Source organism: Podarcis muralis, chromosome 2 (genome assembly GCF_964188315.1).
Source record: "Podarcis muralis chromosome 2, rPodMur119.hap1.1, whole genome shotgun sequence".
Taxonomy (NCBI): Eukaryota; Metazoa; Chordata; class Lepidosauria; order Squamata; family Lacertidae; genus Podarcis; species Podarcis muralis.
Genome location: NC_135656.1, coordinates 81,699,034 through 81,713,888, shown reverse-complemented (window position 1 = coordinate 81,713,888; position 14,855 = coordinate 81,699,034). Strand labels below are relative to the sequence as shown.

General features: G+C 40.6%; 1 protein-coding gene across 7 annotated transcripts in view; it reads left to right on the top strand.

Annotated features, from left to right (window-relative positions):
- Nucleotides 1-14,855, top strand: part of ERC2 (ELKS/RAB6-interacting/CAST family member 2) — a 514,390-nt gene that overhangs the window by 186,140 nt on the left and 313,395 nt on the right. For all 7 annotated transcript variants that reach the window (XM_077924934.1, XM_077924929.1, XM_077924927.1 and 4 more), the window contains one exon: nt 4,208-4,375. In XM_077924934.1, the coding sequence (XP_077781060.1) occupies nt 4,208-4,375 (168 nt within the window). The remainder of the gene's footprint in view (nt 1-4,207; nt 4,376-14,855) is intronic.

Genomic DNA, 14,855 nt, shown 5'->3' with positions numbered 1-14,855 from the left:
TGAGTCCGTAAGTAACTGTGGAGGCCAATTCTAGATCCACACGTCCTTCCACAGTGGGGACATTGGTTCCCAGGTGGGAGTTGATCACGGTGTGGATATAGCAACAATGCCACCCCGCAAACTCCCTAAACATCACCTCAGTAGCCTCAGCTTTTTTAGCTGGAGTCAGTCAGAAACTCCGCCCTCCCAGTCCAGGAGAAAAAAGGCATGCGAGGCCTTCCAGGAATTACAGACAAGATTGTTTCTGATGTAGGAGCACTCTCTCTCTTTTTGACTATCTGGGAGCAATAAAATAGCCTATCATTTATGCTTAAAATCAGCCTTGGCACAAGATGGATTGGGGCTTCTTTTTAAGTATGATGTATGATTACCTGTCTTTTCTCCCATCCTTAACTAATGGCAGCTTGAGGAGAAAATTTAATTTCTATCTATCTATCTATCTATCTATCTATCTATCTATCTATCTATCTATCATCTATCTATCATCTATATATCTATATCTATATCTATATCTATGGAAATTCTTAATTTGAATGAGGACTAAAAACTTGCATTTCTTTAAAAGCATGAGTTTTTTAAAGCTTGCTTTTTGAGCCAAGAACTGTGCCAGAGCAATTGGGAAGTGTGAAAGCTGGTGGATAACTGAGTTCCACCCTGCACATTAGTCCAGAAGGTGTCGATCGCTTCAGTTCAAAACTGGAATGTACAAAGATCGAATTCCTCATGCATTCTTATTCTCTCCTTGTGCGTTAAATAGGCAAGAATTCTAAAAGAAGAAGCCAACACGCCAAACAGCTTTTCCATACAGTACTTAACTTTTATTTTGTGTCAAAAGTGCGCCAGGTGCTTTTCGTAACCTACTGCGTTGAATTCTTCCTGTGCGTCTTACTGAAAGATGTGTGATTCTTTCTTTTTTTTTAAAAAAGGAAGGAAACTAACAATATTATTGCATTGAGCTTTTGCAAAGTGAAGAATGTCACTCTGAGCCGCTTTTCAGTTGACACATCTGCATGGCCAGTGATGAATTAAGAAATGACGTAATGCTTGCTTAGTACATAGCTGATGCCCATATTGGAAGTGGCTGGATACAGTTCAGGCAAAGGGAGTTTGGTTGCTGGGAAAGCCATTCCCTCTACCCCACTCCATGATTGCATGAAGCTGCAAGGGAAATTACAGGCAGGGAGAACAACCAGCATTCCACATCTCATTTCTCCCTTGAAGAACACGTCTGCACGCACAAGACCACACACAAGAGTGCGCGTACAGACTAGCTGTTCCCTAGTGGTATTGCCATACTCATTGCTCTGCCTGTTTTCAACCAGGACTACTCATGCTTCGTAGTGTTTTAGGAAGGCAGCTGTGCGAGTACTGCTTACAGCTGGGAAAATAAAGCAAGCAAATGCTGGACTATAGCTGGGGGAATGTGAGCTTCAAAATCAACTGCTGCTCCAACTTCGGTCCCATTTGGGCTTGCAGAGACAGGCAGCAAAGAGAGGTGGGCCCCTCCTTCCCATGAGAGAAGATCTTTCTATTTGGATACCTTTTGTTGTTGTTGTTTAGTCGTTTAGTCGTGTCCGACTCTTCGTGACCCTATGGACCAGAGCACGCCAGGTCAGTTTGGTCAGACTCATGCTGGTAACTTTGAGAACACTGTCCAACCATCTTGTCCTCTGCCGTCCCATTCTCCTTGTGCCCTCCATCTTTCCCAACATCAGGGTCTTTTCCAGGGAGTCTTCTCTTCTCATGAGGTGGCCCAAGTATTGGAGCCTCATCTTCAGGATCTGTCCTTCCAGTGAGCACTCAGGGCTGATTTCCTTAAGAATGGATAGGTTTGATCTTCTTGCCGTCCATGGGACCCTCAAGAGTCTCCTCCAGCACCATAATTCAAAAGCATAAATTCTTCGGCGATCAGCCTTCTTTATGGTTGGATACCTTTAGCAATGGTGTATTAGTGAAAAAACACTCAGTAATATAAAAACTTAACAAATGTGAGGTGTTTTTTTTACTAATAGTTATAAGATGGGTCTCATCAAAAGATGGTAGCCTTAATGGTTAAATCTGGTGTGTTTAGAATACAGTTTAAAGCCCCAAGTGATAGTATTCAAAAATAATAAGAAATTAGGACTTATTTTACTGTCATGGTTATTCTCTGAATACCAGAACATCTAGTTGGCATGAATATGATCACTTCTACCTGAACATTTGCTGGCTTCTAGCACACTTTTTTTTAGCTTGCTGTATGGCATTTCCAGGCTGAGTCTGCAGACAGGTGCCTGTTTCTAGAAGCTTTTGATCGGCTCCAGAGAAGGGGTGTTTGCCATTCCTGCCACCTCCTGCCTTGTTGGACTCGTCACCCACTCTGCTCTTGTATCTCCTGTGGAGCAAAACACAAAATCTGCTCATTGCGGAGCTTTGAAAGTGACAGATACCAGCCAGTTTGCTTCCAGGTCCAATTCAGAGTGCTTGTTTTGACCTTTATAGTCCTAAATAGCTTGGGATCTTGATTATCTTAGGCAGTATGTTTACTCCAATGCAGACTCTCCCTGCAGGATTTAAGATCTTTTCTGGCAATTCTGCTCCAGGCTCCATTTTATGTAATGACCAGATTAGGCTCTACTGGGAGCCATGCCTTTTCTGTGGTCATCTCATGCTCTGGAATAAGCTTCATTCAGTTTCTGCCTTGTTGTCTTTTCGGAGACACCTGAAATCTGTGTGTTCTTTTCTTTCATATTTTTATTTTGGATGCCATTTCTCCCTAGTTCTGTAGACTGTGGTGATTCTCCTGCTGTTTTGTTGATTGATTGACTTGATTTTTTTTAATTTGAATGCTGTTTTTACTGCTTTACTGTGAAATTATATGAATAGTACTGTAAAATAATTTAAATAAAAATAAATAAAATATTTCCTGGTTGAGATCTGGTAGCCATGCTTGGAAATCTCTGTGAAGAGTTACACTACAAAGAGAGAAAAGAGAAATATATGAGGCCTTTCCCAGCACACAGTTACCCTGATGGGCGATTGAAACTATATATTTTTATAAGCCTTTGAAAGTTGAGTTTTTGTTCTTTTGTACAAGAACTATTAAAATAAGTGGCCGTATATTCATAGGTGGCACATATCAATTTTCTAATATCATTGTTTCATATGAACGCTTGCCTCTTCTCATAATAATGAAGCATTAATTTTTATTCACAGATGATGCTGATGATATTCTTATCCAGAATCATGTAATAAAAAATATATATCTAAATGTCATTGAACTCAGTGTACATCTTTCCCCCAGTGTATGAGGAAATGAACTCAGCCATTTCAAGAACAGGAAGAAACATGTATCATGAGATCTAATAGATCATCCAAATTAGTCCCAAATTGTCTTTCAGAAATAGATTTGGAGAGCTTTTTGTTCAGAGCAAGTTTAGCATCACAAAACTCGCAACGGAACATGGAATAAATAAAGCTTCACACATCTCCCCCACCCCTTCAAATATGCTGCTTTCAAACCAATAAGCAATAATTAATGTGAATATTCTCACCTGATTGTGCTTTTCTGTGTTTTAAAAGATCAAGGTAGTATTAATATGTAGTTAGGACAGCTGTGGCATGTGAAATCGGGGTGCTGCAATGGTGCTGCCCTCTTCGCTGCAGAAATGTTGACACTTAACAAGACTGGGAAGGGGCAGGGTGAGACCTGGTGATTGTCTCACTCTTGCTCCTCCACAATCATTGCAACTGAGAGGGCAGTGATATAGTTACACCCACCTCACATATTGCAGCTGAGTTAGAATGTTGGACTAGGGTTCAAATCCCCACTTAGCCTAAAAGCTCACTGGGTGACCTTGGGAAAGTGACTGGAGAACGGCACTGCAAAATTCAGAGAAGTGTAATTTTGAAGGATTCCTATGTTCAGTTCATGTATTGTTCAGACAAGTGTGCATTAGGCAGGTTTACCTTTAAAGGAGCACTCAATTGCATTTGTCCCTCATCCCTATGCCCTCCCAAACATGATTTGCATATTTTTTTCAAATAAAAAAACGCAGAGAACTACAGGATTAGGATGGTAAGTTCTCAACAACCTGTAACACTGTATGGAAACCACAGCCTAAAATGTGTCTTGTAAATATTTTAAACAAACAAACACAACTTAATCACAATATAATGGCATTTTTAAAATCTATTAACACCCCCACATGTTCATATTTTATTATAGGTTGATGCCTTGAGATTACGTTTAGAAGAAAAAGAAAGTTTTCTTAATAAAAAAACCAAACAACTGCAAGACCTCACAGAAGAAAAGGGAACTCTGGCTGGAGAAATTCGAGATATGAAAGACATGTTAGAAGTCAAAGAAAGAAAAATCAATGTTCTTCAAAAAAAGGTAAGTGGCCTGACAAGGCCCATTAGGCAATCCAAGAAATATTTTTGATGGAGATGACAAGATCAGGGGGAAAGTAAGTGGAAGCATGGGAAGGCGAAAGTGTTATAAGTCAAAATGCAGTGACCACAATAAAAAACAACAACAAAATTTTGGAAGTGAGAAGGAGAGAATCTACATTTTCATAAGCTGATTTCCCCTCTTACTTTTTCTTTGTAGTTCATCCATACTTCTTACACTTGCACGTTTTGAGTCAAACCTACGATCTCAGATGGTCTTATAAGTCATTGCAGTTCTTTTGAGTTCATCTTTCTCCCAAATGAAAGTTTTCCCAAAACAGTCTGTTGCTTCAGTTTGGTGACAGTACCTCTTCTGCTTTTATTAGCAAAGCAATTTAGGAGAAAGATGAAGATTTCCCCCCTTCCATCCCCCACCCCAAATATTTTTTACTTCTGCAACCATTGTGGTGCCCTTGAGCATGTGGTGTATCATGTTGTTTCTTAATAGCTCCATTTTGACTACAACATAATCATTATAATTTAACAATTGAATTTGCTATTAGTTTAACCATTTAGTTTAACAGTTGAATTTCTATAATACAAAATGCATAATAAAACAAAAACAAACCAATAACCTCCCTACCACAAACACACGTAAAGAGCCACAGAATGTTCATTACTCTGGTTGAAGAGAAAAGTTTTCGCCTGGTGCCTAAAGATATGCAATGAAGGCACCAGACGAACCTCCATGGGGAGAGCATTCCACAAATGGAGAGCAGAAAAGGCCCATTCTCTTGTTGCCACCCTCCTCTCGTGGAGGAGGCACATGAAGAAGGGCCTCAGATTATGAAAGCAGAGTCTGGGTTGGTTCACATGGGGGGGAGACGGTCCTTGAGGTATTGTGAGCCGTTTAAGGATTTATGGGTCAAAACCAGCACTTTGAATTGGGCCAAGAAACTAATTGGCAGCCAGTGCAGTAGGACCAGGGTCAGTTTAATATGCTCAAACTCTCTTGCCCAAGTGAGCAACCTGACCACCGAATTCTGTGCCAGCTGAAGTTTCCAAACCATCTTCAGAGGAAGAAGAAGAAGAAGAGTTTGGACTTGATATCCCGCCTTTTATTCCCCTTAAGGAGTCTCAAAGCGGCTAACAATCTCCTTTCCCTTCCTCCCCCACAACAAACACTCTGTGAGGTGAGTGGGACTGAGAGACTTCAGAGAAGTGTGACTGGCCCAAGGTCACCCAGCAGCTACATGTGGAGGAGCGGGGAAGCGAACCTGGTTCCCCAGATTACGAGACTACCGCTCTTTTTTTTTTTTAAAAGATATTTGTTAAGATTTTCAAAGTATTACAAAATGAAAAAAGAAAAAAGAAAAATACAAAATAAAAATAGTTAAAAACAATTCCATCTTTCCATTACTTATCTCTCATTTGCTTGTTTCCCGGACCTCCTCACACCTCCCTTTTTTGTATTCCAATTCAATTTGTTAATTCAGCAAATCCTTTCCCTCTTTGTTTATCCTAATCTTTAATCTTAAAATATTTTAACCTTAAATTTTAACTTATTAATAATCCATTTTTTCATATTCCTTATTGCATTATAGCTAAAAACCACTTAACTTCTTATCCAACATCATTCTAACATTCATTAATTTTACAGTATTTCTGTAGGTAGACTTTAAACTTTTTCCAGTCTTCTTCCACCACGAGACTACCGCTCTTAACCACTATACCACACTGGCTCTCACACTAGGGAACAAATAGAGTCCCACTTCCATGTTATAATTTGTCTCAAACTGAAATCCAGCATATTCTTGTGTGTGTTTTCTGTGATCAAGAAATTGTTGGGAAATGCATTGCTCAAACAAATTATAGGTGTATATGTTTACGATGGGAGGCTAAAAACTTGCTTACTTTTCAGGAAAGATTTTCATAATAGCACACACAAGTCACTTTTTTTTTTTTACTCACATGTTCAAACAGATGTTCCCTGCAAATCTAGTGCTTTAAATGGTATAGTAAGGATAAAAGATCAGAAAAAATGTTATTTGGAGGGAAAACTCCCAGGTTATGACTATAGTTCCCTATGTGGCCTTCAGGAGTACATGATTTATTTTCAACAGATGGTGTGATAAATTCATTCACAGATGATTTATCTGAAGAAAGTTTTAACTGAAACATTATCCTCTTTCTCCTCCAATTGTTTAAGTAAATTCATATCATTATACTATAAAGAAAACGTTCACTGTTTATTTTCCTTAGGTCTAGTGTGCAGTCCCCAAGTTAGACATTCAGTAGTTTTCCATTTAAAACTGCAGTCTTCTTTCTCTCTTTTTTTTTAAAAGCAGCATTAAAAAATTGGTCTCCTTACTGAGTCCATCAGCATTTAGACTGATTATAGAACATGCCTTCCTTTTTAAAAGCTGTTTCCTCTTGGCTTTATCCAGAGAGCTGTCTCTCCCTTCCCCCAGCACCCAGTAAATTATGCTGTCCTTCGTAATTTCATATAGTGGCACAGAGGCTTCCTTGTCTATTTAATGTTATGACATGCATTTTTTTGAAAATCTGCTGTATCCCATCATAGAAGGACTTCTGTGGCCTACTGTGCCATTTTTGGAGATGCTGAAGATAATTTCTTGCCTTAACCTTCTGATGAACCCTTCCAAATTCTGATCACAACTGACTTTGGCAACTCTCTCTCTCGATTTTTATTGAGAAGCTAACTTCTGAATAATGCTAACAGGGGCCATAGGTCAGTGGTGGAACACCTGCTTCGCTGAAGAACAGCCTAGGATCTCCAGTTAAAAGATCAGGGTGCAAATAATGGGTAGGACCTCTCCTCCTGAGAATTTGGGAAAGCTACTGCCAATCAAAGGGATGCGGGTGGCGCTAAACCACTGAGTCTCTTGGGTTTGTCGATCAGAAGGTCAGCGGTTCGAATCCCTGCCACGGGGTGAGCTCCTGTTGCTCAGTCCCAGCTCCTGCCAACCTAGCAGTTCGAAAGCACACCCCAAAAGTGCAAGTAGATAAATAGGTACTACTCCAGTGTGAAGGAAAACGGTGTTTCCGTGTGCTGTTCTAGTTTCGGTGTTCCGTTGCGCCAGAAGCAGCTTAGTCATGCTGGCCACATGACCTGGAAAAACTGTCTGTGGACAAACGCAGGCTCCCTCGGCCTGTAAAGCGAGATGAGCGCCGCAACCCCAGAGTCGTCTGCAACTGGACTTAACTGTCAGGGGTCCTTTACCCCCCCTTTTTTACTGCCAATCAGAGTTGATGATGTTGGACTAGATGGGCTAGTGGCCTACTTGGTGCGTTCATGTGCCTCATCGTCTTTAAACCCCACCCCCGAAAACCATGGGTTTATCTTACTAGGTTTCCCCCCTCATTATTTCTTTCCAACTTTTAACCTTCTTTCTTTATATGCTTCTGTTGATGCCATGGTGTCATGTAGCACCTTTCTGAATGCTTCCTTTCTCCCAGTTGGGTAGAGATATAGCAGGATTGCTTCAACGACAGAAGGAAAAATCTCTGTCCAGTACTAAAGAGGGCTTCCAAGACAGTTTTGACTACAGAGTCATTAATGCCCACAGAGACCTATTCCCTGTAATGAACAGGAGGCTATCTATCTCAGTTTTCTCTACACCGATTGGCAGCAGCCTTCCAGGATTTCAGACAGTATTCTTTTCCAACTCTACCTGGAAATGCTAGAGAATGAACTGTCAGTGCTACAGGTGAAGGATGGAATGTACAATTCTTAGATGGCTTCCCCCCCTTGACTGTGTTGCCTCTGAATAGTACAGTGGTACCTCAGGTTAAGTACTTAATTCGTTCCGGAGGTGCGTACTTAACCTGAAACTGTTCTTAACCTGAAGCACCACTTTAGCTAATGGGGCCTCCCGCTGCTGCCGCGCCGCCAGAGCACGATTTCTGTTCTCATCCTGAAGCAAAGTTCTTAACCTGAAGTACTATTTCTGGGTTAGCGGAGTCTGTAACCTGAAGTGTATGTAACCTGAAGCGTATGTAACCTGAGGTACCGCTGTATGTTAATGTCAGAAGTGCAGTTTAATATTCCTTACAGGCGCTTTGGCATCAGCATTTAGTGCTATGACAAACTGGACATGCTGCTTACATGTTTGTGTACAATCTGGCTGCTCTTTCACCTTATGTGTACCAGTTTAGCGTGGAAAAGTATCCTTTCCAGTAGTGGTACCTTTTGTGCTTGCAAACAAGGGAATCTTCTGAAACTTTTTATGATGAGCTTTCTCAAAGGAAGAATTTCCAAAACTGATAACTATATAAGTTTCTTACATTCTTTGCGGATTTATGGACACTATAGCCTTAGTTTTGCCACTGTGTTTTGAAATGAATGTGTACGCAAACATGAATGAAAGTGGAGGATGTTGCTATTAGACTTTTTTTTGAGCATAAGAAATTTGGGGAAATAGCTGGAGGCAGACTTTTGTTTTGTTTTGTAGAGGATAGGAATGTGATAATAAAAAAAGGATTAAAATAGTACTCACTTTCACCTACAAAGCTTTCCACATTAAATTATTATGGTTCCCATACTTAATGGCTAGAGGCTCATAACTAATGAAGTGCTATATGACATATTGCCCTAACCTACAAGCCAATTAGAGTTAGCAGTAGGTGTCATAAAACCATAGCTATAATGTAATGTTTGGAATTGGAATGCTTGGACTGAGCCTTGTATGCTTGGTAGGTACTGCCCTGCTTGGATTAAAACTGAAGGTATGTGGCCCAGAGTCAGTTTGTAAAATTCTATGCCAGAACAACATGTAGTTCTTAAACTTGGATTAAACTGTCAAACAATTTACAACAGTGTTAACTTGGGCTTGAGTGCCGTTGAGCATTCTGTGTCATTACCACCCACTGTAAAAAGAGGTGACTTTTGCAAAAAACAACAACCCCACAACAAAATTAAACTGTCGGGAGCTCTGATTAGAGCAGGGTCCCTGTGTTTACTTTTGACTTGGAAAAGTCATCATGAGATTATTCTAGCTCGTCATTAATGTCAGAGGACAAATCGTTCTTACGAGTGCACCCCCATGTGGTAACAGCTGGTATTTACCATGCCAAGTGAAAATCTAAGTCTGTGTGCAGGCCTTTGAAACACTGCGGTTGGGGTTTTTCTAAAAGCCATTTTGTAGACATCGCCTTGCAAGTGTCCACACCTGCATGCTATGCAGGTAGCATGAGCAGTTGTTTAATTATTGTCATCTGTACATGCAGAAATACGTCCTCTGTGGCTAGTGCTCATTTGTTCCTTTGCTCACACCTTTTTAAATGCCCTCTGTGCTCCCCACACCCTTCTGCAAGTTTACGGATATACCAGAATCTGGGCTACATCCAAACTAATGCTGACATAGAGTAGACCAATCGAAATTCATGGTCCTGGGTTAGCTGTATGTACAGTGGCACCTTGGTTTACAAACTTAATCTGTTCTGGAAGTCTGTTCTTAAACCAAAGCGTTCTTAAACCAAGGTGTGCTTTCCCATAGCAGCGGGGGACTCAGTTTACAAATGGAACACACTCAACATGCTCTGCTTCCAAGGCAAAGTTCACAAACCAACACACCTACTTCTGGGTTTGTAGCATTCTTAATCCATGTTGTTCATAAACTAAGCTGTTCTTAAACCAAGGTACGTACCACTGTACTAATTTCAGTGGGTCAACTCAGAGTATGACTGATATTGATTGATACAACCCTCTGTTTATATCCAAAGTCTTCCCTTGTTGTTGGCATCTGTCTGTCTTGGGAGACAGGCAGCTTCATGACTGCTTATCTTTTTCCTTTTGGCAATGCACTCTGATTATGCTCAGAGGCTGCCTGTTCTAGCACCACAAATAACTGATTGCAGTGTCTATTTTATTGCAAGCCACTTGTGGTCTGGTATGCTCAGAGCCCTGACACCAGACAAGCAGAGAACATCACACAGTTTTATTTACTGAAGGAGATGCAGTGGGAGGGGGAGTGTTTGAGACTTCTGTTATACCTGATCCCTGTTCTACCAGTTAATTCCACTGGGATTGTTGAGGATTCTTACAAGGCAACAAACAACAGCAAGAGATTTGAGATGTACAAATTGGGTACACCTCAAATCTCTTGGACTGCCACCATAAGCAAGCAACGATTGCAACATGAAGTTGATAATAACTTTGGGATTTTGAGAAACTTAGTGGGATTAAATAATAATAATAATAATAATAATAATAATAATAATAATAATAATAATAATAATATGCTATGGCAGAAGCCAGTGCCTTTCCAATTGTGTTTAAATACAGGAGAGAAAGAGATCACGGTGGTTGTTTCCTCCCACCCTTTTAAAGAGCAAAACATTAGTGTAACTTACTCAACTTCCAAATATTGAAATATTAGTATTCTGATATATGGGGGGGGGGGGGGACTTCTCATTTGAGCTTAAGTTCGAAAGACTTTAACCTGGCATGGTAAATACCAGCATTTGAGAGTACTGAAAAGTGATGTTTTGACATTTTTTCCAAGCATATTCTTTTTTTTGATGGCCTTTTGCTCGTCTTTCTGCTTATTTTTGGCTCTCTTTAAAATTTAACTTGCCAATTTAATTTCCCACTTAATTTGACTGGCTGTGGTGACACATCCTGTTCTGCCAGTAGTGTAGCAAAGCTAGGTCTGATGATGATGAAGTCATAGGCTCCCATAAACAAAATCACACTTGGTGCCATAATAAGCAGTTAAATGGCAATAGGAGGCAGGGTCCTGGGGGAGCTAAAGGGCACTGAATAGCATTGAAGGAAGAGTGAGTGAGATCAGGGGTGGCCTGTGGAATTGCTGCCTCCTGCCTCCTCCTCCTCTCGCTGCCAGTGCACCCCACCCCTACCACTTCCACTGTGCCGTGGCTCTTGCCAAACTCGACTTGGGGCTTTCCCCCAGTCATTACCACTCAGCTTTTCCTCTGGACAGGGAAGCTGATTGGCATTGTGGCATGCAGGAATCGCACAGCAGAAAACCCTCTCATCAGCAGTGGGGGGCTGGGGCAGAGCACCATTTCTTGCACTTCTGCCACCTTAGGTGAGCGCTTCACCCCGCCTCATGGTCAGGTCGGCTCTGGGTTAGATGAATATATTTCTGGTAAATCAGCAGCATTAAGTATGCTAATTTTGAAGCATTCACTAATGTCAAAATTAGTGAATTTAATTACTGCCCTAAAAAGATCTGCACTTTCATTGACCTTTACAACTGTGGACACACCAAGTACGTGGCTAATTACTGTAACGCCTTTTCTTGTTTTGCATAATAATAATAATAATAATAATAATAATAATAATAATAATAATTTATTAGTTATACCCCGCCCATCTGGCTGGGTTTCCCCAGCCACTCTGGGCGGCTTCCAACAAAATATTAAAATACAGTAATGCATCAAACATTAAAAGCTTCCCTAAACAGCGCTGCCTTCAGATGTCTTCTTAAAGTCTGGTAGTTGTTGTTCTCTTTGACATCTGGTGGGAGGGTGTTCCACAGGTTGGGTGCCACTACCAAGAAGGCCCTCTGCCTGGTTCCTAGTAACTTGGCTTCTCGCAGTGAGGGAACTTACAGAAGGCCCTTGGCGCTGACCTCAGTGTCCGGGTAGAACGATGGGGGTGGAGATGCTTCTTCAGATATACTGGACCAAGGCCGTTTAGGGCTTTAAAGGTCAGCACCAACACTTTGAATTGTGCTCAGAAACGTACATAAGCAGGAGCGGCTTTGAGTTGAGGGAAGGATAAAATAAATTCCTTTTCAGGCACAAGAAGATTGATGTGAAGACAAAATGTATGTTTGATATAGTAAACCTAAAATGGATATTTCAGTCTGTATTTAACTATTCAGTTGAAGTATGGTATGACCTGATTATTTCTTTGAAACCTATCTAATATAAAATCATAAATAATTTTAGGTGTCTTGATTATGGTATATGATGTGATAGTTTATAACTGTCATCTCACTTGTCAGACATTAACGTGTGCTCCCAGCAACACTTTCTCTGTGACATTTTGGTGTTCGCAAGTTCAGTACAGTGGTACCTCAGGTTACATATGCTTCAGGTTACATATGCTTCAGGTTACAGACTCCGCTAACCCAGAAATAGTACCTCGGGTTAAGAACTTTGCTTCAGCATGAGAACAGAAATCATGCTCCGACGGCGCAGCGGTAGCAAGAGGCCCCATTAGCTAAAGTGGTGCTTCAGGTTAAGAACAGTTTCAGGTTAAGAACAGGCCTCCAGAAAGAATTAAGTACTCAACCTGAGGTACCACTGTACTGTCTAAGCTGATTTAAAATACAGGGTGAGATGTGACTGAAGCCATTGTTGAAGGTCCATTGATTTGGTAGGTCTACTCTTGAATATGACTTGGGCTGCAATCTTACCCCCACTTACCTGGGAGTAAGATGTGTATGTGTGTATAAAACATTTTATGTACACTACTTAGAAATTCTGAATCTTAAGCAGTACAGTATATAAATACAGTACCTGAAGTAAATAGTCCCATAGGACTTATAGCATGAGCCAAACCATATCCTCTCAAAAGTAGGCTGAATATCACCTATTTGAAACCTTATGAATGAAAATTTGAATTCATGTTGAGACGTTTTATCACCTGCACTAGAGATAGGAAATGGGCTACTCATTTCATTAGAGCAGCAGCTCTCTGGTGTGTCAAAAAGAGAATGATCTTAGCTCAGGTACTAGAGATCCTTCAGCCAGAAATAACAGAGAATGAAAACCTACAGGTAAAAAGAAATGGCAGCTTCAAAATATATAGTGGATCTATTGTGTGGGTGTTGGGGTGTGTGTACAAAATGAGTCTCATAGCTAAGTTATGGCAAAGGGTAGGTGGAATAGAACCTTAGTTTTCAATGTGTTTTCAAGGTGTTTTATTGTTGTTTGACTACCTGGGCTCCTTCGAAAGGAAGAGCGGGATAGAAATATAATAAATGGATTTTTGAATGGATATATATATATCTTCTCAGAGAGGAGAATTCTGACAAGATAAAGTATAAAGCAGGAGAGTGTGCCTTATTTGTTCTAAAGTTGTAGATGACTATTGGATTGGGGACTCATTGTGCAGGATGCACTGATACAGCTACAGCAGCAGCGATGTAGACTAGTCAGTGCTATCCCAAATTTTAGCCTACTAGGTTGTAACGTACCAGCTTTGTGAGCTTTATTTACTGGGGCTTGTATTTATATATTGCTTCCAGTTTTTCCCCATTTGTGCCCCTTCTTTGCTCAAGTCAGTATTGTGCTTTATAACAGCCTGGGCTGCTCACAGGGGCACAACTGGCAAGGTCCATTACCACACATTTCAAATATAACTGCTGTAGCTGTGTTTTGCTATATAAGCCCAGAAATATATTTATATTAAAAATAAGTTTTATTGAAGGAATTGGATTTTCATTCTTGCCAAAACTTGTCGTGATTACCTTCTGCATTTATCTATGTTTGTTCATCCATTTTTAATTAATTAATTAATTCAGTATTTTACACACCACCTTTCCAGTGGTAATGGATGTTCAAGGCAGATTACAGTAACAATATTAACAGCTGAAAGGCAAACAATGTAACAATAAAAATAAGAGAAGGAGCCATAAAACAGCAACAGCTGTAACACACACAAATATAATGCAGCAGCCTCTTGAGCAGCGTAAATAGATAAAAATATAATAATAATAATAATAATAATAATAATAATAATAATAATAATAATATCTTTATTGTCATTGCCCCCTCTCGGGGACAACGAAATTACTTGGCTGCTCCATCCACCCAGGTAGGGCACTCCACACAAAATCAAATCAACTATAAAAACACTAATTAAAACAATACAGTATAAAACAGCAAGGAAGATTAGATGACTTTCAAAGTCCAGGCTTCCCATTCAGGGCCGAGATCGCTCTGGAGAAGAAGCTGTTCTTAAGACGGCTTGTTCTTGTCTTCATCGTCCTGTATCTCCGTCCCGACGGCAGGAGCTCGAAGAGACAGTGACCAGGATGCGATGGATCTTTTACTATGTCCAGTGCCTTCCTATGGCACCTTGTGGCATAAATCTGCTCTAAGGTGGAGAGTGGGCAGCCAACAATGCTCTCTGCTGCCTTAACAACTCTGCACAACCCCAACCTGTCCCGGGTAGTACAGCTTCCATACCACACACATAAGCCGTAGGTGAGCACGCTCTCAATGGCACAGTGATAGAAGGCAAGCAGCAGTTTCTGCGGAAGATGGTTTTTCCTTAGAATTCTCAAAAAGTACAGTCTCTGCTGCGCCTTCTTCACAAGCCCCCTTGTGTTGACACTCCAGGACAGATCCTCTTGTAATTCAATGCCCAAAAATCTGAACGTTGTTACCCTCTCCACACAGACCCCATCAAGCAAAAGTGGCTGGACATTGCTCTTCTGTCTCCTGAAGTCCACCACAAGCTCCTTTGTCTTCCTTGTATTTAT